Source organism: Corella eumyota, chromosome 1 (genome assembly GCF_963082875.1).
Source record: "Corella eumyota chromosome 1, kaCorEumy4.1, whole genome shotgun sequence".
Taxonomy (NCBI): Eukaryota; Metazoa; Chordata; class Ascidiacea; order Phlebobranchia; family Corellidae; genus Corella; species Corella eumyota.
In genome coordinates this window covers 18,520,003-18,544,640 of record NC_137490.1, presented here as the reverse complement: position 1 = coordinate 18,544,640, position 24,638 = coordinate 18,520,003, and the positions used below count along the sequence as shown (strand labels likewise).

At 32.0% G+C, this 24,638-nt stretch overlaps 3 protein-coding genes across 3 annotated transcripts; all 3 read right to left on the bottom strand.

The window, feature by feature from the left end:
* Positions 1 to 6: 6 nt before the first annotated feature.
* On the bottom strand, positions 7 to 2,067 carry LOC145742811 (poly [ADP-ribose] polymerase tankyrase-like). The gene is made up of 6 exons (XM_082560632.1): positions 1,737 to 2,067; positions 1,425 to 1,554; positions 1,085 to 1,214; positions 876 to 1,019; positions 451 to 581; positions 7 to 155 (listed from the first exon to the last, which is right to left on the bottom strand). The coding sequence occupies exons 1-6, from the start codon at positions 1,817 to 1,819 to the stop codon at positions 114 to 116; spliced, it is 660 nt and encodes a 219-aa protein (XP_082416758.1). The 5' UTR covers positions 1,820 to 2,067; the 3' UTR covers positions 7 to 113.
* A 964-nt stretch (positions 2,068 to 3,031) lies between these two features.
* LOC145741526 (uncharacterized) lies at positions 3,032 to 6,214 on the bottom strand. Its single transcript, XM_082559126.1, has 4 exons — positions 6,125 to 6,214; positions 5,354 to 5,962; positions 5,090 to 5,284; positions 3,032 to 4,936 (listed from the first exon to the last, which is right to left on the bottom strand). Exons 1-4 carry the CDS (start codon positions 6,212 to 6,214, stop codon positions 3,032 to 3,034), a joined length of 2,799 nt encoding a protein of 932 aa, XP_082415252.1.
* Positions 6,215 to 12,991: 6,777 nt separating this feature from the next.
* LOC145763743 (uncharacterized) lies at positions 12,992 to 21,288 on the bottom strand. The gene is made up of 15 exons (XM_082575254.1): positions 21,187 to 21,288; positions 20,969 to 21,114; positions 19,143 to 19,241; positions 18,807 to 18,972; positions 18,421 to 18,605; positions 17,649 to 17,748; positions 17,269 to 17,417; positions 17,020 to 17,114; positions 16,469 to 16,579; positions 15,851 to 16,089; positions 15,470 to 15,628; positions 14,891 to 14,997; positions 14,590 to 14,718; positions 13,728 to 13,917; positions 12,992 to 13,588 (listed from the first exon to the last, which is right to left on the bottom strand). The coding sequence occupies exons 1-15, from the start codon at positions 21,266 to 21,268 to the stop codon at positions 13,545 to 13,547; spliced, it is 2,001 nt and encodes a 666-aa protein (XP_082431380.1). The 5' UTR covers positions 21,269 to 21,288; the 3' UTR covers positions 12,992 to 13,544.
* Between the last annotated feature and the right edge of the window lie 3,350 nt (positions 21,289 to 24,638).

The window sequence follows — 24,638 nt, the reverse complement described above, 5'->3', positions numbered from 1 at the left end:
CTCATATTTCATTTCAATGCTTAAGTTTATTTTCAAACCACCACTACAAACAATATATTATAACTACAAGCAAGAATAGGCCATATTTACAATTCTTTATCCACAATAGGTGCTTATGCCACAAGTTTGTAAGTCACCACTAACTCTGGATATATCTGTAAAAAAAGTAAAAAATTAACCTAAATATTCGATTGATTGCTGTAGACCTACTGTGTAAATAAGTTTTCACTTTAGCTCAAAAACTTTTTCACTTAAGGTAAAGTCCCAATTTACAAATATTTTAGATCAATAACTACAACACACTGATCTTTTATTGTGTTCGGGGGGTGTTAAAAAATAAAGATAAGGTAAGTCTAGAAAAGCCATAAAATAATGTTTCTAAAAAACAATTTTACTTTCGCTCAGCAACTGAACATTTAAACCACTTTTTGTTGCGAGATGTACGTTTACCTGATCGGGATAATAGACCACATATTCTGGATACGTCAGAAAACCTGCATATGTATCTCCCATAATTGAATCATAACCTGGTGGTGGTTCATCATATCCTTTTCTTGGGCGTTGGAGTACTTTCATGTTACCTGTGAATAAATAAATTTAGCGTCTAGAAAGAATAACAATTATTGCTGAACTTTTTTTCAATATATCTTTAGCCGTGGTAATCGACCCAAGTCCCATGCAGTGTAGGAAGTGTTCTGACCACTACACCATGCTAACTTTGATGTTGTTAACAATAAATATTAAAACTTTGTGCTAAAATAAAACCAAAGATTTATTTGAAAGGTATAACGCTTCAGATATACCTTTAAAACTTATTAACATATCGTTTGTGAAAAAATATACTATTACAAATCGTTAACAAATTATTATTTGACCTAGCATCACTCTGCATATCAATATCTTTCGTTTTACGTTGTTGTTTCGGACATCAACATACTGGTTTGATTTTGATGAGAGATCAGCAAAATAAAATCCACCACCAAACATTGCGTTTGGATTTGTTTCATTTTCGTCAAATCCTGTTGAAATAATAAAAAAATTGGAAGTAAAAATTTCTGGGCTACAATTTTAAGTCAAAATGTACCATTCTCGATTATATCTTCTACATTGTTTGCATGTGTTCCATGGTATAGAAGACGGGTATTTCTTCGACCTAAAGTGTCAGCAAAACGTTCGTATCTGTTCAACAAACATCTATTCAAAACTCGTTCAACCTATTCAAACATATATTAATAAAAACAGTTAAAACCCATTTTCTGTGATTTTAAAAAAATGTCTACGTTCAAAGTTAATCACACATATTTATTGACCGATGGCACAAAAATTAAGAACCAGGTTTTTATTAACGATGAACACTTATTATCTACATGTTAACAATTTTTTTTTTAATGACATAGTAACTTGGAATTGTTGAAATGATATACCTTTATTATGTGGTAACTTGAGAATACTCCGCCTCTATTGCCATCATGTTCTCTAATAGTTAAGTCCATAATTGTAGATACTAAATCAAACTCTATAGAGTTTTTTGAAAATGGCTTCATATCGTAATCTCTGTACATAATATAAACAAAAAATCTGTTGTTACATTTTTATTTGAAGTATAATTACAACAAGCATGAATCAAAACTTTAACGTCAAACTTATTCTAAATTAGTATAAGTAACAAAAATACTGTTTTGGTAAATTTAGATATTTGTATATTGACAAATTAAAATCAATAGTTTTTTTCATACTCTTTTCTACGTGGACATTCTGATTTTAAATCTGAAAGGGGCCCAAGCTCTTGAAGTAATTCACGTAATAGTTCTTTTGCCATTTTAAACTTATTGTAAATGTTTCGCTAAAAAAAATCGTTTTTGATATTTTGAAAATTGGATTTTTAGTTTATAAACTGGAATTACAGACAACAGGTTAATCTGTTAAAATCTTATTTTGGTTGAAATTTATTCAATATAAAAATCTTATAATTTTTTTTAAAATTATTGAGGTTAACCTATATCGCCAGCCTTCCTCTTTTAATTTTTAATATATCTAGTTATGCTAAACCACATAGTTTTTTGGTTAAGCACGTTTTTTAAGGTAACAATTGACATTAAACTGTAACTAGGCCACTGAAACAACACTCTGCCGCTTGGGAACAGGAGGTGAAAAGAAAACGCATGGTTGCCAAACCATGACTTGTGTGAAGGGTGGTAAACCATGTCCCTTTGCTGTATTGACTTTGTAGGGTTTGTCTAACTATACCCCACGTGACCAACAATAGGTTGATCGGAGAATAAAATACGCCCCTTGATCACAGATTGATCTCAGTTAATATAAAAATAATACCGATAATGGGCCCAGAATTGCAACTGTCTAACTCGACTGATACAACAATTGAAATACTCTACAATGTATTCAATATTCAGTACACAAGAAAAACAATTAACAAAAACAATACTGGCTTAACACTTACAAATCAATATTACTTTTAACAAAAACTAACTAAAGACCATTTATGAATTGTTAGAACAGGGCGAATCGTATTCTAAATATATGACGTACTAAAAGTAGAGTTCCAAAATTATTCCAAGTTACGATACAAATAAAGACAAAAAAGGCGAAACACAAATCACGTGACTAAGAACGCTGAAAAAAAGGGAAAAACTTGAAATGACCAGGCGATAAGGCGATCCAAAAAGAAGCGCACAATAGCGGCTAATGGTGTCCAACCGAGTGTGAAATTGTATTTAAAATTATTGAGAAAATATAAATCAGTTTCACATAAATGGACTTAACATTCCGGCCCCAAATGACCGAGTACACAACAAAATATACGAAGTCATTTCACAATAAACAAAGTACATTATATCAAAAACAAAAACAGTATGACGTGAGATAATCGTCAAAAAAGAAAACATTACATTATAACAATATACGATAATCGTACACATCAAAGGGTAAGAAAATACGAAAGTTCACACGAGTGACATGAGGTGAAATGATAACGATACATGCAATAATGAATGAAAGAAAAACGCGTTATAAGTCATTGCTGCGCTTCGAGAAGGCACAGCTTTCTAATATCCCGCCAAAGGACCGTTGTGGCGGTTTTTACACGCACGCGTCGTACAAGTCCGTTACAGTCACTTTCACATTGTTCTATAATTCCCTTCGGCCAGTATCCTCTTTTAATTGTGTCATCCACAATCAACACTACGTCACCAACAGCAAAATTTCTCACGGGCCGAAGCCATTTTTGTCGCAATTGCAAAAGCGGCAAATATTCTTTTAGCCATCGCGTCCAGAATTGATCGACGACTAGTTGGGTCAGGCGCCATGACTTTTTATAACCATCCGCTTTTATAAATTCTCCAGGGGGCAATGACATATCGATTGCTCCTTTTAAAACCATACTTGGAGAAAGCGTTTCCAAGTCTCGCGGATCATCACTAATAGGGGTTAAAGGTCGGTTATTCAAGATCCTTTCAACTTCAGTGAGCAACGTCATGAGACCGTAGTCGTCAAGAACTCGTTCACCGGTGATTGAACGTATAATTTTTCGAACTGTTCTTATTTTACGCTCCCATACTCCGCCTTGATGGCTTGCAGCAGGGGGATTAAATCTCCAATCTATTTCATTCTGCAACATAGCATCATGCATTTGTTTTTTATTCCATTTCCTTATACCCATACGCAATTCACGTTCGGCACCGACGAAATTAGTGCCGTTGTCACTAAAAATTTGTTTCGGTGTTGGCCTTCTTGAAATGAACCTTCTGTATGCATCTATAAAGGCACTTGTTTCAAGCGACTGTGCAACCTCAATATGGACTGCTCTGGTGGCCATACAGGTAAAAACACAAGCATATCGCTTAACTTGGCTCCGTCCCAGCTTGACAGGTATGGGGCCCATATAATCGACACCAACACAGGTGAATGGTGGCCTGTTGGCAGTAACCCTTGATGAGGGTAATGCGGCCATCATTTGTTCACCGATTTTCGCGTTCCATCGTCTACATTGTCTGCAGTTTCGTAGTACCTTTCGAACAGCTGCCTGGCCACGCAAAATCCAAAAACTTTCCCGGATAGAGGCTACCACATGCAAGGTTCCGGAATGACCTTGACGTATGTGATGAGACGAAATAATGAGGGCAGTGACAGGGTGGTTTGAAGGCAAGATCATTTGATGCTTTGCATTCCTATCAACCAAAGACTTTTGTAATCTTCCTCCAACATAGATTACATTATTGACCAAAATGGGTGACAACTTTTGCAACGAGCTGAGAACTTTTGAATTGCGAAGTTCTCCTTTACTCATTACTACAGGCGACTGAAAGTTCTCATGGTTAGAAAGCAACTTAATAACCTCGGGAAAAACGTCGTGCTGAACAGCATGTACGATAGCGGTAGTGGCAGCATCTATCTCCTGACGACTAAGAAAATTGGTGTTAAACGAAGTTGAACTTGCTGCTAAATTTCGAGTTTCAGCCTTCCACCTCAGGTATTGCTTATAACGAAGAAGCCATGCCACGCAGCGTTGTAATCGGAAAAAAGATGAATAGCGAGAAAAAAGGCGCTCAATGCCAGTGCTGCTAATTTCTTTTGTGAAATTGCACTTTGCTGGTTCTTGTTTCAACTCAGGATCGTCGTTGGCAAGCGGTGGCAAAACTTGTGGGCGAGCGGGCCATTCATTAACAACTTGACCCAAAAACTGCGGGCCATTAAACCAAATTTCGGCCTTATCTACTTTGTCTGGCATAAGACCTCGAGATGCTATGTCAGCCGGGTTACGTTTGGTGTCAACGTGTCTCCATTGACACGGACCGTGAATAAATTCCAATCTATTGGCAACGAAAGTGTGGAATCGTGTTGATGTATTAAGAATGTATTGAAGCACCGTCGTCGAATCCGTCCAGTAGAAAATGTCGCCCAGCTTATACTCAAGCTCTTGCTAAATTAGCGTGCTTAGTTTTACGGCAATAACAGCTGCCGTAAGCTCAAGTCTCGGCGTGCTTACAGGTTTCAAAGGTGAAACGCGAGACTTGCCCATAACAAAAGAACATAAAATCACATCATGCAAATCAACAACACGAAGATAACTAACGGCTCCATAGCCAATACTGCTTGCATCACAAAACGTGTGCAGCTGAATACTTTTTAACATGCTTAAAGAAGACTTAAGGCATCTGGGAACGCTTATACGCTCCAAAAGGGTTAGATTACGTAACCATGCATTCCATTTAGTGATATGACTGTTGGGTAACAGATCGTCCCAACCTACTTGTGAATTGCATGCTTCCTGCAGTAATTTACGTGCAGGTAAAATGAATGGTTGGGCAAAGCCCAATGGGTCATAGACCTGACTTACCATAGAAAGAATACCACGTCTAGTGGAAGGTTTTAATTGAACGTTTACCTTCACCTTAAAACAATCAAGGGCGGTGTCCCAATAAACACCTAACGCACGTTCAGTTGGCAACTCATGTAAATCAAGATTTAACGTTGACGATGCCAACTCTGCAGAAGGAACAGAAGCAAGTATAGTTTTGTCATTACTAATAAACTTAGTTAAATGGAAGCCGCCGCTTTTAAGAAGCGGTTGAATATCACGTAACAAATGCAAGGCTTCATTTACACTACTACACGATTTTAACATATCATCAACATAAAAATTTTGCCTTACAGTACTCAGGGTTTGTTCGTTCGCACCAGTCAGGTTGTCGTCAGCTGTCTTACGTAATGCAAATGCAGCGCAACTCGGCGATGACGTCGCGCCAAAAATATGAACGTTCATGCGGTAATCAACCGGAGTTCGCGACAGGTCGTTTTCTGGCCACCACAAGAACCTAAAGGCATCCCGATCATTGGGAGCAACGAACACCTGGTGAAACATGCCCTTTATATCTGCAACTAAAGCGATTTTTTCCTGGCGAAAGCGCAAAAGCACGCCAACCAGATTATTAGTTAAATCAGGCCCCTGTAACAAATAGTCATTAAGAGATAGGCCTAAATGTTTAGCAGCACAATCAAAAACAATACGAAATTTAGGCCCTGTAAAATGGTGAGGTATATAATATTTAAAGTTACTTAAATTCCTAATTTCACCATCTAAAATCATTGTGGCATGGCCACTATTTACATATTCAGTAACCTTATCCCTATACCTGGAAAAAAGTTCAGGGTTAGCTTGCAATTTCTTCTTTAAGTACTGAAGCCTTCGTTCAGCCATTTTCCGATTATTCGACGGTCTTGCAAGATCGTCCTTCTACGGTAATCCAATTTGGTAATGACCGTCAACCTTTTTAACGGTCGATTTCATTATTCCCAAAGCCCTTTTATCCTCTATTGAGGCCTCATGGCGTTGAACGTCGTTTAAATCCTTAAAGTTTTGATTAAACGAGTTGACCAATATTCTACAAGAAGCATCAATGCCATCTAGGCTATGTAGAAAATTGATTTTTCGTGCATTGTTATCTGACCTATTAGAGTAGTCAGAACCAAATAATGTCCAGCCAAGCGCTGTATGCAGGCCAAATGGTTGACCAGGTTTCCCCACACGTTGCTCCTTTAACCTAAAGGCTTCATGTACATTGTTACCAAGAAGCAATTCAATTTTTGCGTTCTTAAGTCTCGGAAACGTGAGATCATTAAGATGCGCGTAGCGGTTTGCTACATCTTTAGTGGGTATACTTTCACTTACATCAACCAGGTCGTTTAAAACAATAAGCTCGTCTACATTAAATGACTCGATTTCATTAATGCCTTGAATATGCATACCTCCAACAATGGTATCATATTCGGTAAGTGAATTTGCTGTAAATAGCTGTACATGGCGGTCGATTTTGTTAAGCCCCAATTGATTGGCTAACGTTTTAGTACACATACTTGTGTGGGAACCGTCGTCCAAAAATGCATAAGTTTGGACGATTTTGTTTGGGTCGCTGCCCCAAACCTTTACTGGAAGCACCTTGAACCGTTTTACATTTTTACTTTTTTGTGTACCGCAGGCGGTGACAGCTCTTTCTTCGGCGTTCTCATTATTTGTAGGTGCGTTTAAGTTTTCATTCGGTTGTGGTTTGTTGTAATGAAGCAAAGTGTGATGTTTTTTGCTACATGTTTTGCAGGCCATTGTTGTCGGACAATTGTTATTCATGTGGCCTTCTCTTAAGCAATTGAAACACAACCTTTTATTTTTCACGAAATTATATCGATCGATCGACGTTTTCTTTTTAAAGATTTCGCAACGCCACAGCTGGTGTCCATTCCTACACAAAGGACAGCATACAAATGATAATGGCGCCAAACTTTTCTCCTTCACGTTAAAGCTCTTGCTGGCAGGCCGATTCGATTTCGATTGAAATCGCCTCCCTTTCATGTCGGAAAATTTTTTATCGCATTGCTCAAAATGAATGCGCTGGTAGTAGTGCCTTGATGATCGGGCCAACTCCCTTACGAACTGTAACAAATCATCGAAGGTTGTTTTCCTACCGGTTCTTTCTCTATCTTTTGAAATTTTTATAAAATCACGCCGCACTTGTTCGGGCAATCGTCGATAGATTTTGCTTATTGTCTCACGGCTGTTTAATTCGGACTCATAGCCTCCCGCATTTAAGGTACAGCTGCAGTAGTACATGCTGTCTGCCAATTTATTCCAAGCATCGGAATCTGACTCAGAAATGGGAGGCCCAATAAGTATGGTTTCCATTGCCGCCTCCATGATAAGATCACTGGCACGAAACTTTTCATCAAGTCGTGATCTCGCTTCTCTGTAAGCCTCTGTTCGGTTACGAATAACTTTGCAACCTTTAATTGCCTCAAACGCCTCGCCAGTGCAATACTTTAACAAAAACTGCAATTTGGCGCCGTCATCCGATATTTTACAATCTATAAATTCATCAAACTGCATGATGAAAGAATCATATTCTAAAATGTCGCCATTAAAATTGTCAATCGTAATTCTTGGCAAGGTGGCGTCTTGCGCTAAGTAGCTTGGCAAATATTGGCTACGGGGCACACTTTGCTGGGTTTCTTTGACAATAGGCGTGGAATCATACACCGGCCCCGTTTGGGTACCTAGGAAGGGGGTCGGGTCACTCCGTTTGGGTGATAAGCTGTTAATGGCTTGATCAATCCCCAAAGCAGCTGGTGAAGCGAATTGTCGAAGCGAAATTGATGGCCTTTCTACGAACCCGTCAGACCCAAAAACGCTACCCTCTAACTCGGCTTCGGCTTCAAGAACTTTGGATTGAGCCCTGGTTACTTCCTTTTCAAGCTCAATTTGTGCGCCCATGCTTTTAAGGGCCGCAGTGCGCTTTTTCCGACGAGCCCTAGCTTCGGCCTCACGAGCCTTGGCTTCAGCTTCGCGGACTTCTTCTTCTGCTTCTTCTTCTTGTTGCTTTTGAATTTCAAGCTGCCGAAGACTTAATTCAGCTTCCTTTTGAACTTGTTCGGCTTGAACTTTAAGCGCCTCGACGCTACCTCTGCTTCTTTGCGAGCTAACAGATCCAGAATGGCGGGACCCAATTACTGAGGGAGCTCCATGTGTTGGTGAAGCAGAGGTTACACACAAAGATAGAAAACTTTGATACCTTTCGTTCATTGTCGCATATCGGCTTTTAACTTCATCAATGTTGGCCTGTGCCTTTGGCTTTTCAACTTCAGCTTGAACAGCCAAAAACTCGTTGCACGCCGATAAACATTTATCGTAGGCGGTGTCGAAAACTGCTTTGCATCCAGTGACCAGCTTTGCCTCCTTTTGAGCATTGATTTCTTTAAGGAGCTGGTTTTCAATTCGAGTAAAATTTGCCAAAGCACTTTTTCGGGCAGACTTCGGATCGACACTCGGTTCTTCGACGGGCTTCGATGTCGAAGCTTGACCGCTGGTACTTGGTTCCAAATTCATTCTTATATGTAAATCCAAAAAATCCTTTCCAAATTATATATCCCAATTTATAAATCCAAACTTGATCTTAAGTCAAACAATCTACAAATCTAACTAACTATACTAACTCAACGATATGACCAAATGTCATACAGTTCATAAATAAATGTAGGGTTTGTCTAACTATACCCCACGTGACCAACAATAGGTTGATCGGAGAATAAAATACGCCCCTTGATCACAGATTGATCTCAGTTAATATAAAAATAATACCGATAATGGGCCCAGAATTGCAACTGTCTAACTCGACTGATACAACAATTGAAATACTCTACAATGTATTCAATATTCAGTACACAAGAAAAACAATTAACAAAAACAATACTGGCTTAACACTTACAAATCAATATTACTTTTAACAAAAACTAACTAAAGACCATTTATGAATTGTTAGAACAGGGCGAATCGTATTCTAAATATATGACGTACTAAAAGTAGAGTTCCAAAATTATTCCAAGTTACGATACAAATAAAGACAAAAAAGGCGAAACACAAATCACGTGACTAAGAACGCTGAAAAAAAGGGAAAAACTTGAAATGACCAGGCGATAAGGCGATCCAAAAAGAAGCGCACAATAGCGGCTAATGGTGTCCAACCGAGTGTGAAATTGTATTTAAAATTATTGAGAAAATATAAATCAGTTTCATATAAATGGACTTAACAGACTTTGACTTGTGTATTGACTTCATAATTTTGATTTACTCAAGGGCGCTACAGCATGAGAGCATTTGGGATCGAACCAAGGTGCTTATGTAGTATAGTAAGGTTCTGACCACTACGCCACGCTGCTGGTTCATTTAGAGTATAAAGAAAGCAGTGGACAAATTAAACTACAATTATTTTAGACAAAATAATAAAACTAGTTTGATCAAGTAACTATGCGTTTTTTTGATTGAATAATAAGCGCGTTACAAACAATGTATTATAAATAATAACATACGCCCATTGCCATTAACTTTACAACTTACAGTTAAAAAAGGCGGGTCGACGATATTAATTATGTACAAAGCATTATCATTATAAGAGAAGAAGTTAAAATGTTTTGTTTTTGCATCGCCAACTACTTCTTTAGAATATAAATTTGAATATAAACACAAGTTTTTGAAGAATTTAAATTTGTACTACAAATATTCTTTAGTTTAAAACATTTTAGCTTTTAAAATATATATAAAAAAATTAATTATAGGTTATAGATAATTTAATTTAAAAGCAAGAAAGAACAAGTCAAATTTACAATCCGCTATTCACAATAGGTGTTTATGCTATAAGTTTGTAAGTCACCACTAACTCTGGATATATCTGTTTAAAATAAAGTTAAACATTAAACCAGATAATAGATTGGTTACTATAGGCCATCAATGTAAGTATGAGATGTGGAAAAATTGTACTATATGTGAATTCCAAATTTTGACAGCTCTTTGTAATGTTAGACTACACAGCATTCTGTTACAAGGTTATGTAAGTATGTTAAGGTAAAGGGGCTAAACAAGTCTACAATAACAATGATATTTAATACACAATTTTATTTAAGTGCAAAATTTAAACCCAGGCTTTTTAGTGTAAGGTTAATTTATTCACTTACCTGTTTGGAATGGTAGACCACATATTCTGGATACCTCAGTCCACCTTCAATATCAGATGGTACTCCTTTAACTGAATGAAAATGTGGTGGGAGATCAGTAAATCGCTCACTGCGATGGTGTGTTTTCATATTTCCTATAATTTATTAAAATTTACGGTTAAATGTAAATGTTTGCTATGCCTATTTATTGTTAGCAATAAATATTTAACAATCGTGCCTAAAGTGAAGCAACATTTCATTTAACAGCGTTTAAGACCGAGATAGTTTGAACTAGATTGGTTAAATTAAAAGCACTTTCTTATGGACTCACGCAAGTTTACTACCAAACTATTACAAATTCTAAACACGGATTTAACTATCATTTGACCTAGCAGTACTCTGCATATCAACACTTTTTGGTTTTCCTTTGCGATCTTCTTCGACATGCTGGTTTGCTTTTGATGAGAGATCAGCAAAATAAAATCCTTCACCGAACATTCCATCTGGATCTGTTTCATTTTCGTCAAATCCTGTTTAAAAATAGTAAATTACATTTTGTAACTATTTTTGTTAAGTTAAATTTTACCATTTTCCAATATTTCATCCAGATCCTCTGGATGTGTTCCATGATGTAGTAGACGAACATTTGCTTGTCTTTGTTCGGCACCACCAAAAACAGTATCTGCAAAACTTTTGTATTTGTCCAACAAACTTTGATGCAAGATTCGCTTAACCTATAAAATATAAATATACAATTGTAATTTTTAGCTATAATAGACTGTGTAGTCTATAAATGATTTCAATTTTCAAAAACATTGATCCAAAAATCTAAACCAAGTCTGTTTTTTAAATGACAAATATTTATAAATAATTCGATAGTACCTTTAGTATGTTGTAGCATGAAAATATTCCGCCTCTATTTTCGCGGTGTTTTACAACAGTTTGGTTCATCATCGTAGAAACTAAAATAAATTCTTTGGAACCTTGCGGAAGTAACTTCTTGTAGATATTTCTGCGAATACCATTAAGAATAACATCCATGGAAATTAGTAGGCATAGTCTAAAATTCTAACTTCAAAAATCATTGACCAAAACTAGTAAAAAATGTCTCAATTTGTAAGTTTGGAACTAAGAACCAAGCTACAGGGTTTAGCTATAAATTCATACCCTTTTCCGGGTGGACATTTTGGTCTTATTTCTGATAGTGGTTCGAGCTCTCGAAGTAATTTCCTTGATCGTTGTTCTGCCATAATTAAGCTATTTCTAATTCTAGTATAGCATGTGTGTTTGTTGTGGTTATTATAAAGCCTATACTAGATGATATAGTTAACTAACTTTGTATATTAACCCAAGCGATATTGCCTCCGTTAAAATATAATATCTCTGTTGCTTATTGGATTCTATTTGCTTTATGTAGAGTTATGGCGCAATTAATTATTTACTATAACAACATATTGTTTAAATAAATTCTTGTTCTCTGTTTACTCTACTTAACATTCACTGTTATTAAAATTGTTAGATTGTGTATAAAATTAATATGAGGATTTTGTTGACTAATGTTATTATTACATTATGCTTGTTAATAGCCTAAAGAGTACAACTGCAAAACTACAAAACTCTACAACAGCCTTTCATGCACTTTGTACACATTAATCGTACATTACTACCTTACAGTCTAAAAACGAGAGACCTCCTCAGCTGATGTTCCTTTTTTCGTCATTAACAGTTTGCAAATATCTAAACCTGCTTTTTGCGTACTTGTTTTTAGTTCAGTTTAGTTAAAAGTGTGTGTTATTAGGTATTGTAGTGCTTAGTTGTTAGTTAATAAATTAGTATTTTAGATAATTTAATGATAAACCGTGGTTAGAATTTAGCTTTTTTGTAGTATGCATAGAAAATATTTATTTATTGTAAAAGTTTTGTTTTAAATTTCGCCTTAATGTATTAATTAGATATTTAAATATGTGAAACATTAACAAAATTTTCGAGTAATACAACTTTTTGGGTAATACTATCTATTTATTATAGGTTTTGTTAATTTTTTCATGCAGGCAAAAAATGATCATGTTAGTTTTAATCTATAAACAACTTAAATTAGTTTTTAGGCCAATTGATAGAAAAATATATTTTATCATTTTCTAGTTGTAAAATATGTAGAACGTTAACTTAAAAAATTAATATTATAAAAGGAGATTTACATGTGGGCCTTCTTTGATTTTAATGTACTTTAAATTGTTTAAAGTATTTTATATAACTGTTAGTTAAGTCGGACTGCTCAGTTTTAGTTGAACACGTTTTTCTCTTGCGCGCTTGTTATGTTTTTGGCCTCGAGATTTGTGAAATTTGAATTCCATTGTCACGTGATTCAGTTAAGCAAGGGCATAGTTTAAAACTATAAGATTATTTTTATCGTTATTGTTGTATCTACTTCACTCAAAAAATAATTTATCTTTACTTAATCTAATGTTGTTCAACTTATTAATTAAATACACTGGTGTTTAAAATCAAAACAAAATAAAAACATTTTATTTAAAAAAAAGGCAAATGCGTTGACGAAATTAAAAAAAAAACAATTATGGCTTACCAAAAACTAATATTTAAAACCGGCCCCTTTCTTAAAGTATTACCTTGTTAAATTATATATTAAAATTTTAAGGCCATTGTACTGCATAATCATTATAAAAGCTGTTATGTTTAAAACACTGTGTGCAATATAAAAAAGATGGAATTTGGTATTTTTCACAATGATTAAGTTAAAAGCCGTACATAAATCTCTTAGCATTTATATTATAAAGGTTATTTTAAATATGCCAAAGCAAGGCACAAATGCGCTACACTTAAGATTATCTTTAACTTGTTGTCAGTAGGTTTTTGTGTACCAAAGGTTGAATAAAAATGGCGGTATCAAAAATAAAAATACAGAACTATAAAAACGATCTTTTTTAAGGCACGATAATCCCACTAAATTTGTTTTAAATTTTAAAACTGTAAATCCCTCTTATGTTTAAACGTGGCCACCGCTTAAGTAAAAATCACGTAGGTTGGATGCTATGACGTCACACGCCGGCGCTAAAATGAAGACTAACATCCGACATTACAGCTAAAAAAAAATAAATCAACCTTAAAAGAAAATTATATTTGTAATTTAACTAAAGCAGAGTTTAAACTTAGATAAATATTCTGTTTAATTATAAAGCGTTCAATAAAGAAAAACAGTTAATTTTTTTTAAATACTTCACCTGGTGACGATGGCGCGTCGGTCATTTGTGTTTGGGTGCTCATACTTCGGTCAAAGTTCATGTAAATCGGCGGGGAATACCCGGGGGAGGATAAGGAAGGTTCGCGGCGTAATTTAGGGAGAGCATATTGGACGTGGTTTTTGAACTGAGATTCGTTCATTCCGTCTGTAAACTTTATGTTTCTGCAAGCCTAAATTTTAACAGTTTATTTTTAAATTTTGGTCGAAAAATTGTTTTTACTGTTTAAAATTATTTTAATTTTGTTAATCATTTTTTACTTGAAAAGTTAAAACATTTTGGCGCTAAATTTTTTTAAAAGTTCATTTTGTTAATTTTAGCAGTAAAAACTTAAAGTCATATATTAGCGATATTTTTATACTCAAATTTTAATAAAGTTGGTGTCACTGAACACAAAAATGATTTTAACTTTATATAATTTTACCTACTTTTCAAGTTATACAACTTAAAAAAAAAAATTATTAAAAAAAAGAAAAGGGAAGCCCGGTTGGTGATGACGTAGAAAGTTCTAGTTTGTATACGTTCACTAAGCTACTTGGTACTTTCTACGTCACACAAAAATATGGTAACCTGGTTTTTTATGTTAATCATTTTCCAGTATTTTTAAAAATAAAATTTTAAGTACCACAGACATTTTTTAAAGGTTCTAAAGCCATTTTGTGATTCATTGTCAACCATACTAACATGCTATATAAATCACTTACAAAAATCCAAAACTCTATAACATAACACTTTAAATCATTAACCTTATGAGTAAATAAGATTTAATTGTGTTTTTTTGACTGTAGTGGTTTTAAAAAATTTTGTTTAAATTCTTATATTTTATTTTAAATATTTTTCTTACGTTGACCGCCTGACGAAGTTCTTTGGAAAAGTTTTCAGACGAATGTTGAACTCGGTTTAGCTCCTTTAGCGCCCCTGGTGTTCGCACAAATATTAACTTGGTTTGATTTTTCATCATGTTTATGTGACCCTAGAATTATTAAAAAAAGAAAAAAAAGTTATACATATTTTATAGGCGTTTAATATATTTTTTTGTATTGTTAACTAAAATATTAAAAATTTCTTAGATAAGATATAAAAAACAAGTTATATATTGGGAAAGTATTAAATTTTATTTTATTGAATATTTAAAATTTTTTTACCTGATTGACTTCAAACCTCGCCCATCTTTCCCTTACAAAATCCGAGGTCAACACAATAATCATTCGATGTGATTTCTCTAACTTATTCAGAAAAGTGTCAACACAAACTAAAAATATAAAAACATAAAAATTGATGATGTTTTTTTAAATTTATTTTTTTAAAAGTGATCTAAAAACTTTTATAAACTGGTATTTTAATTTATTAATGGAATGAGTCAAAAATTGGTTTTATGAACTCATTTGTCGGATATGTTTTTGTTTATAATCTTCACGATTTTTGACGTTTACTGCGTCATTTGCTGCGTTAAATGTCACGCAAATTTGAAGTCATGAAGCTTTTAAATTTAAATTAATTTGTCTGGTTTAAAGGTCATTATGGAAATGATAATCGTGTGGTAGTAACGTTATTTTAATGTGATAAGTCCATTTTTGAATTGTTTTTTTTAATTGAAATTTAAATATTTTGTTTAATGTTTTAATTTAAAATTGCTTAGTTTACATTTAGATAAAAAAATTGTGTTACAATCTCGTTTTTAAAATCAGCTAAATGAGGGGTTAAAAATACAGAAAATTACTTACATCCTTCTTCGTAATCTTCGTTTTTATCAAAATATTTGTAATTTAATTTGTCCATTATTTCCTTGATCCAGGTGACAATATTTTTAGTTCTCTCCTTGTTAACTTCACTCATGTTCGATGAATGCACGTAAGATATAATTCCAATGTAGTCTTTATCATCTAAATATTAAGTTATAAGTTTACCTTGATATGTGTGTTTTAATGGCTATTTTATCTAAATGTAACGAATATTCTTAAAGGGGCACTGAACTAAAAACTGTTGGGGTAGCAACACTTTAAACCTAGCAATAAAAAGACATGTGTGTAATAAACTTAGATTCTAAACAAATTTAAATTTTTCAGTTCAGTTCCCCTTTAAAGTTGTTTAAAAAATTGTCCTACCTCTATCGTACGCTCCGAAATGTCTTCGCTTAAACAACAGCAATTGTATTCTATAATACCATATTAACCCCCCGACCAAAACCAGTACAATTAACGTCGATAAACAGGCAATCAAAATTACGTTGTTCATTTTCAGGTCTCGGCTGTTGTCGTAGATTAACTGGATTGTGTGGTTGCTCGTTTCGCCCAAATGATTTATTTGAATGTAGTAAGTACCAGCGTCGCTTTCTTGAAGGTCGCTGTAAAATATTAACTTCATTTTTTTCTCCGTATAACTTAAAGCGATAGTCTTTATATTTTTGGGGAAAAGTGTGCTGTTGTGACGTGTTTTGAGTTAAAAGTTTTAAGTCAAGGGCGAATAAGTTTAGAACTAGTGCGGTTTGAACCCAAAACCCTCCAGTGCGTAGTCTAATACCAACTTTGAAATTTTTAGAAACATAAATTGCTAGATAAGACACTAGGTTAACCACTAGGTTAACCACTAGGTTAACCACTAGGTTACGCCATCGATTAAATTTAAAAATCGATACTAGTTTTGATACTGCTTGGTTAAAGGTGTTAGGTCGCACACCCATCAAATAAAGTTTGTGTTTTTTTAATAATTTTTGTTTTACTTACCTTAACTCTAACTCCACCATAAAATCTCTTAGAGAAGCTTGATCTCCATTTAATTCCTCGCGAGATGGAATATATTTAAAACATTTTCGGTCGTTGTTTTTAAAATTGGTCCTGCACATATATTGTTCATTAAATTAATTACTATAACTGTAACGTTTTTCTTATTGTGTGTTTTTTGTTTTCTTTTTTCGTTTAATAAGTACAATAAAACTTGTTTTTTATGAGTTTAAAATAAATGTAGCCCCTAGCTATTTTTCCAAAGAAGATTAGGTTTAAGTTAACGCCCATATCCTTAGGTGCAAAGTAAATCAATGCAGTTCACATATCAATAATAAGTCTTAAACTTAAAGGTTGCGAAAACCACATTATAATATACAAGTATGTTTTAATAAAATACGAAACCAAACGTAATATTTTTTATTCTTTACTTAAAAAATAATTTTATATTTAAAAAAATAAATAAATAATTTTATATTTTTTAAGGAAAGCGTTTTTTAATTTTTTATGATTATTTAAAGGTGGTGTTGCGTTAAACGTTTAATAATACTTACAGTTTACATTCCACTCTGTGATCTATTGTAGATTGCATTTGTTCTGTTAAATTTAAATTTTCACATAAGGTTACCCCTCCGTTGGAATGTGGTATCTAACAAAAATTGTTTTGTTAAATTGGTATTTGACGTACAAAATTTGGTCTCTATTTTTGGCGGTTAGTTTTAAAATTGTCGAATGGGCAGAAATTAAAAAACTTTTTTTTGCCTTTTTTTAATTTTTAAATCTTTTTTTAAATTTTATTTTACCATTTTTTTCCACGTGGCAGTAAAATCGTTGTTAGAAAGTTGCCCGAAATTTATTCTCGCATCGCAGGAAATTTTTAAAGTTTCATCCTCGAAAAATAAATATTCCTTCGTACAGGTTACCGAAGGTTGAACAAACTGTTGAGTTTTACCTAGTGATTAAAAGTGGTTTAAAAAAATAAATGCGTAAAATTTACAAAAAACATTAGTACATAAAAATGTCATAGCATAAGCTCTATAAAATAACTTAAAAAATACTTTACTTTACATAAATCCAGTCTAAGCTGTAGCTTATAAGCTGTATAATACATTGTATATTATTTAGAAACATAAATAAATAGTTTTATATTTCAAATCAAAGTTGTTAAGTTACTTATACTTACGTTGTACACATACAAAATAGTTTGAAATTGCAAGTATTTGTCCATTGTATTCAACCTGGCAAGTGTAAATACCTGGATCATAAAAATTGACGAATACTTTCTGAAAACAAAAATATTAAAAATTAATGTTATGGTAAAAAATACATTTTTTATAATGGTAACTTTTTATTTTAAGAGTTTGACAGGTTTTTAAGTTGTTTAAAAACAAGTTTAAAATAAAGAACCCGAATTGTAGGGTACTTGAAAACAGGAGAATTTTAATGTTTTTAATATATTCAAGTCGTGGCCAATTTTAAGGATTTTGTTAAAACATTTATTCACCTATTTCTTTAAAATGCTTAGGGCACTAAAAAACACGTGCATATTTTTTTCCTTAATCTATCCTTAAATGTCAACTAGACTGCATAAAATTAACATTTAAAAAATTTCGTGGCATGAAAAGTTAACAAAACAATTAACTGAACAAAAAATTTGAATATAGTTTCTGTAAAATTACAAATTTTAAGTTTCGTTATAAAAAAATATATGATAATGTTCTTCGATTTAAGGGTGAAATTAATTGTTTTAGGAGTCAAATTTAAGTAAAATTTTTAAATAAAAGTAAAATTTTTGGGTGTTATTTTGTATTTAAGGTTAGGTTATTTTGGTAAATTTTTTTGACTTGAAACATTTATAACCGAACTGTTCTTTTTGAATAACATTTTTAATTAGGGGTTAATTTTTTTTATTTTGGGAAAATTTTTTTACTTAAAATATTTCTTATTAAACTAACATTTAACGAAGATGGTTTATTTTGGTGGTGAATTAACGATGCGGTATCCTGGTGAGGATGGTTAACAAAATCTTCACAAGTCGAATCAGGGACTGGATTTAATTGTTCGTCTACTTTTGTTCGCAACCAAGTTGTTGTGTATCGATTCGCGGGAATCCCCTCTGGCGGCAAAATCGAACTGACACCTTAGAAAACAAAAATTATGAGTTTGTTTTAATATCTCAAAAATACGTTTTTTTAAACCCTTTTTACCTTTTGAGGAATTATAATTACCTAATGTGAAGTAAAATAGTATTAAAAATAAAAAACTTAGCTTATGCAACAAAAAACCCTCGTATTAGGTGCCATAATACAGACCAGCGCAAACCTATTTTCTAAAGGCTTACTTGATATGCAATCCAGTGTAAATGGAGTTTTAGTTTCGACCATAACATCCACAATATTCGTGTTAGTTTGTGCTGAGATTACTGCGCTACTGCTGCACGTTCGGTTGGGTAACCTTCTCAATTCGACTTTGACTGTTTTGCTTAAACACCAAGACTCGTTGTAAACCTAAGTTATAAAATTTCTGTTTAAAAACTGTGTGTTAACAAAAATTTAGTTAGTTCAATAAGACTTCTTTGGAATTTCATTTTAAGTCAGTTAAAATTTTATTTTAAATCAGACAAAAAATTGTATTTTAAATTAAATGGTGAAATACTTTAAGATGACTTTGATATTACCTGTGATAATGTATACGTTGTAACTATTGATGTCATCTCGTTCAATATAATTGCTTCATTAGCAGATTTAACTACACCGTCAGGATCGGTAACTGAACACTAAAACAAAAAAATAAAAGCATTACATTAGATTTAGTACATTATTATTTAAACATGTTAAATTAAAGGCATTAACTATAGGTATTCAGTTAGTTCGGGTAGTTTTGTTGGTAGATTGCCCGTGTTTTTATAAATTTTTGAGGTGTTTTTTTACTACGATATTGCATCACAGAAAGTTATTAAAAAATAATAATAACAAAACAGCATATTTATTTATTGTCAACAATAATTTGTTTTTGCAGAGTTGCATTTTGAAATCATTTTTGCAACAAATCAAGAGTGGGTGTTTGGAAATAGTTTGAATTTAGTATGTTGATCATTTCGGATGCAGACTGTTGCAGGGGATTTCCAGCAAGAATTTAGTTATCCTCAATAGGAGGTAAAAATTGGAAATTCCAAAACAGTTTGCCAAAAAGGGGTCAAGCATATTGTCAATAAATGAGGCAGGTTTAAATACTATTGTTGTTATTATTTAGTTGCCTACTAAAACAATTATTTAGCGTATAAACAAAAAAATTAATATTTGGCATTGTGAAATTTTTATGTAAACGTCTTAACGATCTTAACAACAAAGCATAACAAACGATATTCAATTATTTCGGAAAATCCTTTGTTTTATTTCGCCGCACAAAATTGATGACGTATCAGAAAGTTGGTATTTTTGAAATCGTGACAAGTAGTGTTAATACCGACATTTATTTGATGGGTAATCTTATTAGACTGAAAATAAATCGAATTTCGAAAAGTTAGCCCGCGGATAACGATTAAACCATCGATCAGAGATCAAAAAGTTTTATTTGAATTCAAACGTAAATATTTGATTTAATAAAGTTTCCAAAATGAATTTCTTAATCTTGACAATTTGAATATTTATTAAATAATTACAAATAAATATTGGATTATTTCTTATGTGATAAATATATATAAAAACAAGCCATTTAGTGTATATATTTCTTGTACATATGTTTATTTAACAAATTCCAGTCACTTGAGTAATCAAAGCAAATAAATTGTATGTATATTCTCATAACGTTTTAAACACTGTTTAAATATTGAGTTAAGTAACTTAATATACGATGATTTGGTAAAATGTATGCTCAATAACATTATGCGATTAGTAATACAGCAATTTTTCCACCAGTTCCTAGTAATAGAACTACTTTAAATTAAGTCACGTGTATCAGTTGTGTTTTTTCGTTTAACTTTGTAGCGTTCGAAAACAGACAATAATGTGCGTCACTCATTCTTAAAAAACAACGAAAAATAAACGGACAGAGAAAATATTTATTGGCGTCTGAACACGATTGTAAAAATTGTAAAAACCCGGCCTGCGAACGTTTTATTATTAACCAATCAAACGACTAAATGACTAAATTGTCGTGTGGCAAAAATAATAAAATATTTAATATTCACAAATTTTTAAATACACGTCTTAGAAATAACTTAATTTGGTTTACACTCCATGCGAATAAACTTGGAAGCTTTTTAAAATTTAAACTTTGGTTTTAAAATGGACATTTGTTATCGTTCCGCTTTAATAACTTCAACCCAATTCTTGGGATTTAAGGGATAAATTTACCATAAACAATTTGCTATAGCCAAAAATCTTTCGACATGCCAGCAATGAAAATGAACCCAGGACCTCGTGCATTAAAATTATGCGACGTGCACCGCTACAAAACCTTCTATTTTTTAAAATTCAAAATAATCTGGACAAATAAAGTTACCGTTAAATTTGTTGGTTTCTCGCCAATGTTTTTCTGCCATATAGCCGAATTGTCTCCGCAGGTAAGAAGAAACGGCCAATCAATATAGGCTATGACGTCATCAGCCGGGCCACGAGGTATGTTTTCGCATTTGCTTAAAATATTATCTAAGAAAAAAACGTTAATTATAGTTTTAAAATTTAAATAAGCTTTTAAAATAAAGAAAAAAATTTACTCACTTCGTTGTATCGTTTGACTTGATATAGTTGAGGTTAAGAATGTTAAAATAAAAAAACCAATCAAAATACTTAAATTTTTCATATTTATAATAAGTATTAAAAAAATCTAAATTGACATACAATAAATACATTAACACTTCTTGCAAAGTAAAACGGTAACTAGTTTTAGAATTCTGAGTTAGTAGATCTTTTATACCTAACTTCTAAAAATAACCTAATAATTAAAACTAAACTGGAAAAAAACGTCTTTAATTTCCTGACCATAATCTTGATTTAAACGTTTAAAATATAAAACAATTTAATTAAAGGTTTAAAAAAATTCCGACATTCCTAAAATACTAAAACGTTTTAGAGATAAACATATTAACAAATTTAAACTCACTTGACCTTGTAACATAAAGCTTTTAAACATGGTAAAATACACGTAATATTAAATAGAAAAACAATGTTTTCAATTTGTCAATATTAGCAACGTAGCTGCCTGGGAAATTCCTTTATATTGGTAATACATTAATAATTATTCTTGAAGTTTTTAAAAATAATTCTAGAATTAACTTGCTTTTAAAAAAATAAAGTTTAATTTTTGTCAAAAATTTAACAGTTTATAAAATCAATTATATATGGTATTTTAAAAAAAAGATCGGTTATATCAAACATTACACTTTTGACAGTTTTTAAAATAGATTCAATATGCCAAGTCATACTTATGATTTTTCGTTTTTAATATTTAATTGAATAGAAAAAACATTTTTTATGTATTAGGGGGCTTTCCCGCTTATTTCGTATATTAAATTAAAACAACCACAAAAAAGAAAAGTTAAATTAATTAAACATTAAATTACTTTGCTTGGGTTTTAATTTAATTGTAATAATACCAGGCGAACAGCATTGTTTTTAGCTAGATATTGATTGGCTGCATAACAATTGTATTTAAATACAATACCAATAAACCGCAGACGAAACATCTTCCAATTATAGGTGACCGTTAAAAATCTAGTTGTTTAATTAAAAACAATTTGTCACAAAAAAAACAATTTGACAATAACCACGAAAATTTTCTAATTTAAATATAGGGTAAAATTGATTACGTCGTCTACATAACAATGGTTAGTTGTTTCGTACAATAAATGCAAGCCGGAAATGACGTTTATATGACAGCATGATCGAATTTCAAACTAGTAATAATTTTTTTTAGAGCGACCAAGTATCGTGCTTCTGTACTGAGACCTAACAACTGACTTTTACTTTATTGATTTCACTATTTAAACATCGACTAAATAAACAAAACTGCGTAATGAAAAGCGATGCTTATCTTGGGTTATTTATTGTCCAAAATACCTAAGAAACTGGAGTTTTTGCTTAACAATCAAGGTAAAAATAACGCTAAATAGCCTACATTGGCCGCTATATCCTTAGGCTATCAGCATATAAAACTTATAATTTTAAACTTTGCTTGGTTTACTATTTGAACAATGTTGTAAGACTGAAGGGTTATAATTATGGCTAGGTTTAGCCTCTAAAATTCCTTAACGCTGTTTTTAATGCGTTACAGAATGGATTTTCCGTAATAAATATCCTTCCAAAGTGAGAATAAATACGCCTGAAACCTGACCTAGGCTTTGAATTTGACTGGAAATTAACTTGATTAATAGAAAAGTAGAAAACAATTAGTATACACTAGTACAACTAATATAGGTAACTTTGATTTATTTTTCTTTTCGCCTAAGCGATCTCTCGAAGTTTGCGAAAACTTTTTCGCAAATGTTTGCCTTTTTTCGAGAAACTCTTTCATAATATTTTCCAGTAAAAATACTGGGTTTATTTATTCTTCGATAGTTAATAAATTTATAACACGACTATAAAATATTTATAAGATTTAAAATAAATACAAAATGGGGGAAAAAATTTAAGCAATTGTCAAGGCTATTTAATAAAATTAAATTACATCGTAAATTTCGAAAATCAAATAATAAACTTAAAAATAAAATTGTTTACCCCCAAAAATTTAGAATTGACACTGTTTTAAAATTTCTGTTTACCACTATTTTCAAAAATTATGCGTTACAAGAGTTAGGCAGGTCAATATGGTAAACAACCTCATTTTTCTGTCTGCCTACTGACAAGAATATTTTACAAAAACATCAACACAATACTCGTAAAATAACCTTTTTTAAATAAACTAAAAAAAGTTCAATTAATTTTTTAAATGAACTAAAAAAAGTTCAATTCATTTTTTAAAGGTATATGAACTCTCATTTATTTATTTTTTAATACTGGTTAAATCATAACTTAACTTACTTAGTATACTAGCTAACTTTGTGCTTCGACTTTTTTCGGGGCTTTATGAATTATTTTTGCATTAACAATGGGATTTTTCTGTCTTATTTAAATCACGTTTTTGCCCAAAAAACTTAACTGGCACAAAAACACGAATCCGTCATAATTACATATAGCTTACCTTGCTATTTTCTTGTGTAGCGTAATAAATAATGGGCAATAAAATTATTATTGTTTTTTTTTTATAGATTTTTTATTTAATGTTTGCTTACTTTAATTTACCATAGAAAATTTAAATGTTATTTAAAAAAAACGAATTTTACTTATATTACTAATAGCCATTGTTTTTTATATTACAATATCATCATTGTCAAAATAGGTATTACAACACTAACTTAATTATTTTTATATTTAACCTAACACTAAAGAAAACTTGAATATTTTTAATTAATAGTTAAGGTAATTTGATCTGTCTATTGTCGCTCTATTATTAATAAATTTATTTTTGAATCTCCCTAAACCTTAATTCCATATGCATCGATTTTTTTGCTATTTTAAAAATCTAATTTCAAATTCCTGGAAAAACATATAATAAACTATATTTAAATTCAAGCATAGACAGCGGCATTTTGCGACAGTTATCAAAAAAAATTTCAAAATCGATTTACAGCGAACTTCAAACTAAAATATTACAATAAAACCGATTTTGAAATAGCGGCAACAAAGAATAAACTTATTGCCAAATCGACAAATTCGTACGGCTCAAACTGCCCACTCGTTTTTGTATTGCTTCCTGGTATTGTAAATTATTTTGAGTATTTACGGAATAAATCGTAGGCGATTTTATTTTCTCTTGCGAATTGTCTGATTTTTCCCGCTACCTGTCAATCCGATGAAGTATAAAAGAAAACTTTTTTGCTGGGCAATGTAAGGTATAAGATATATCACTTCGGACGGTGAAAAATAATTGAAACAAAAAGAATTGGATTAGTAAATATTGTTTTTTTTTACGCTTTTTATGGATCGTGTGCTCTATAAAGTATTTAGCATTCAGCAATTTGGGAAATTTCAAAGAAAAAAAATGCATTTTTAAAACAACCTTCACAGTAAAAATATAAGCGCAAGACGTATTAGAACCGCACATGCAAGCCTGAATTTTGATGTGTATAATTCTT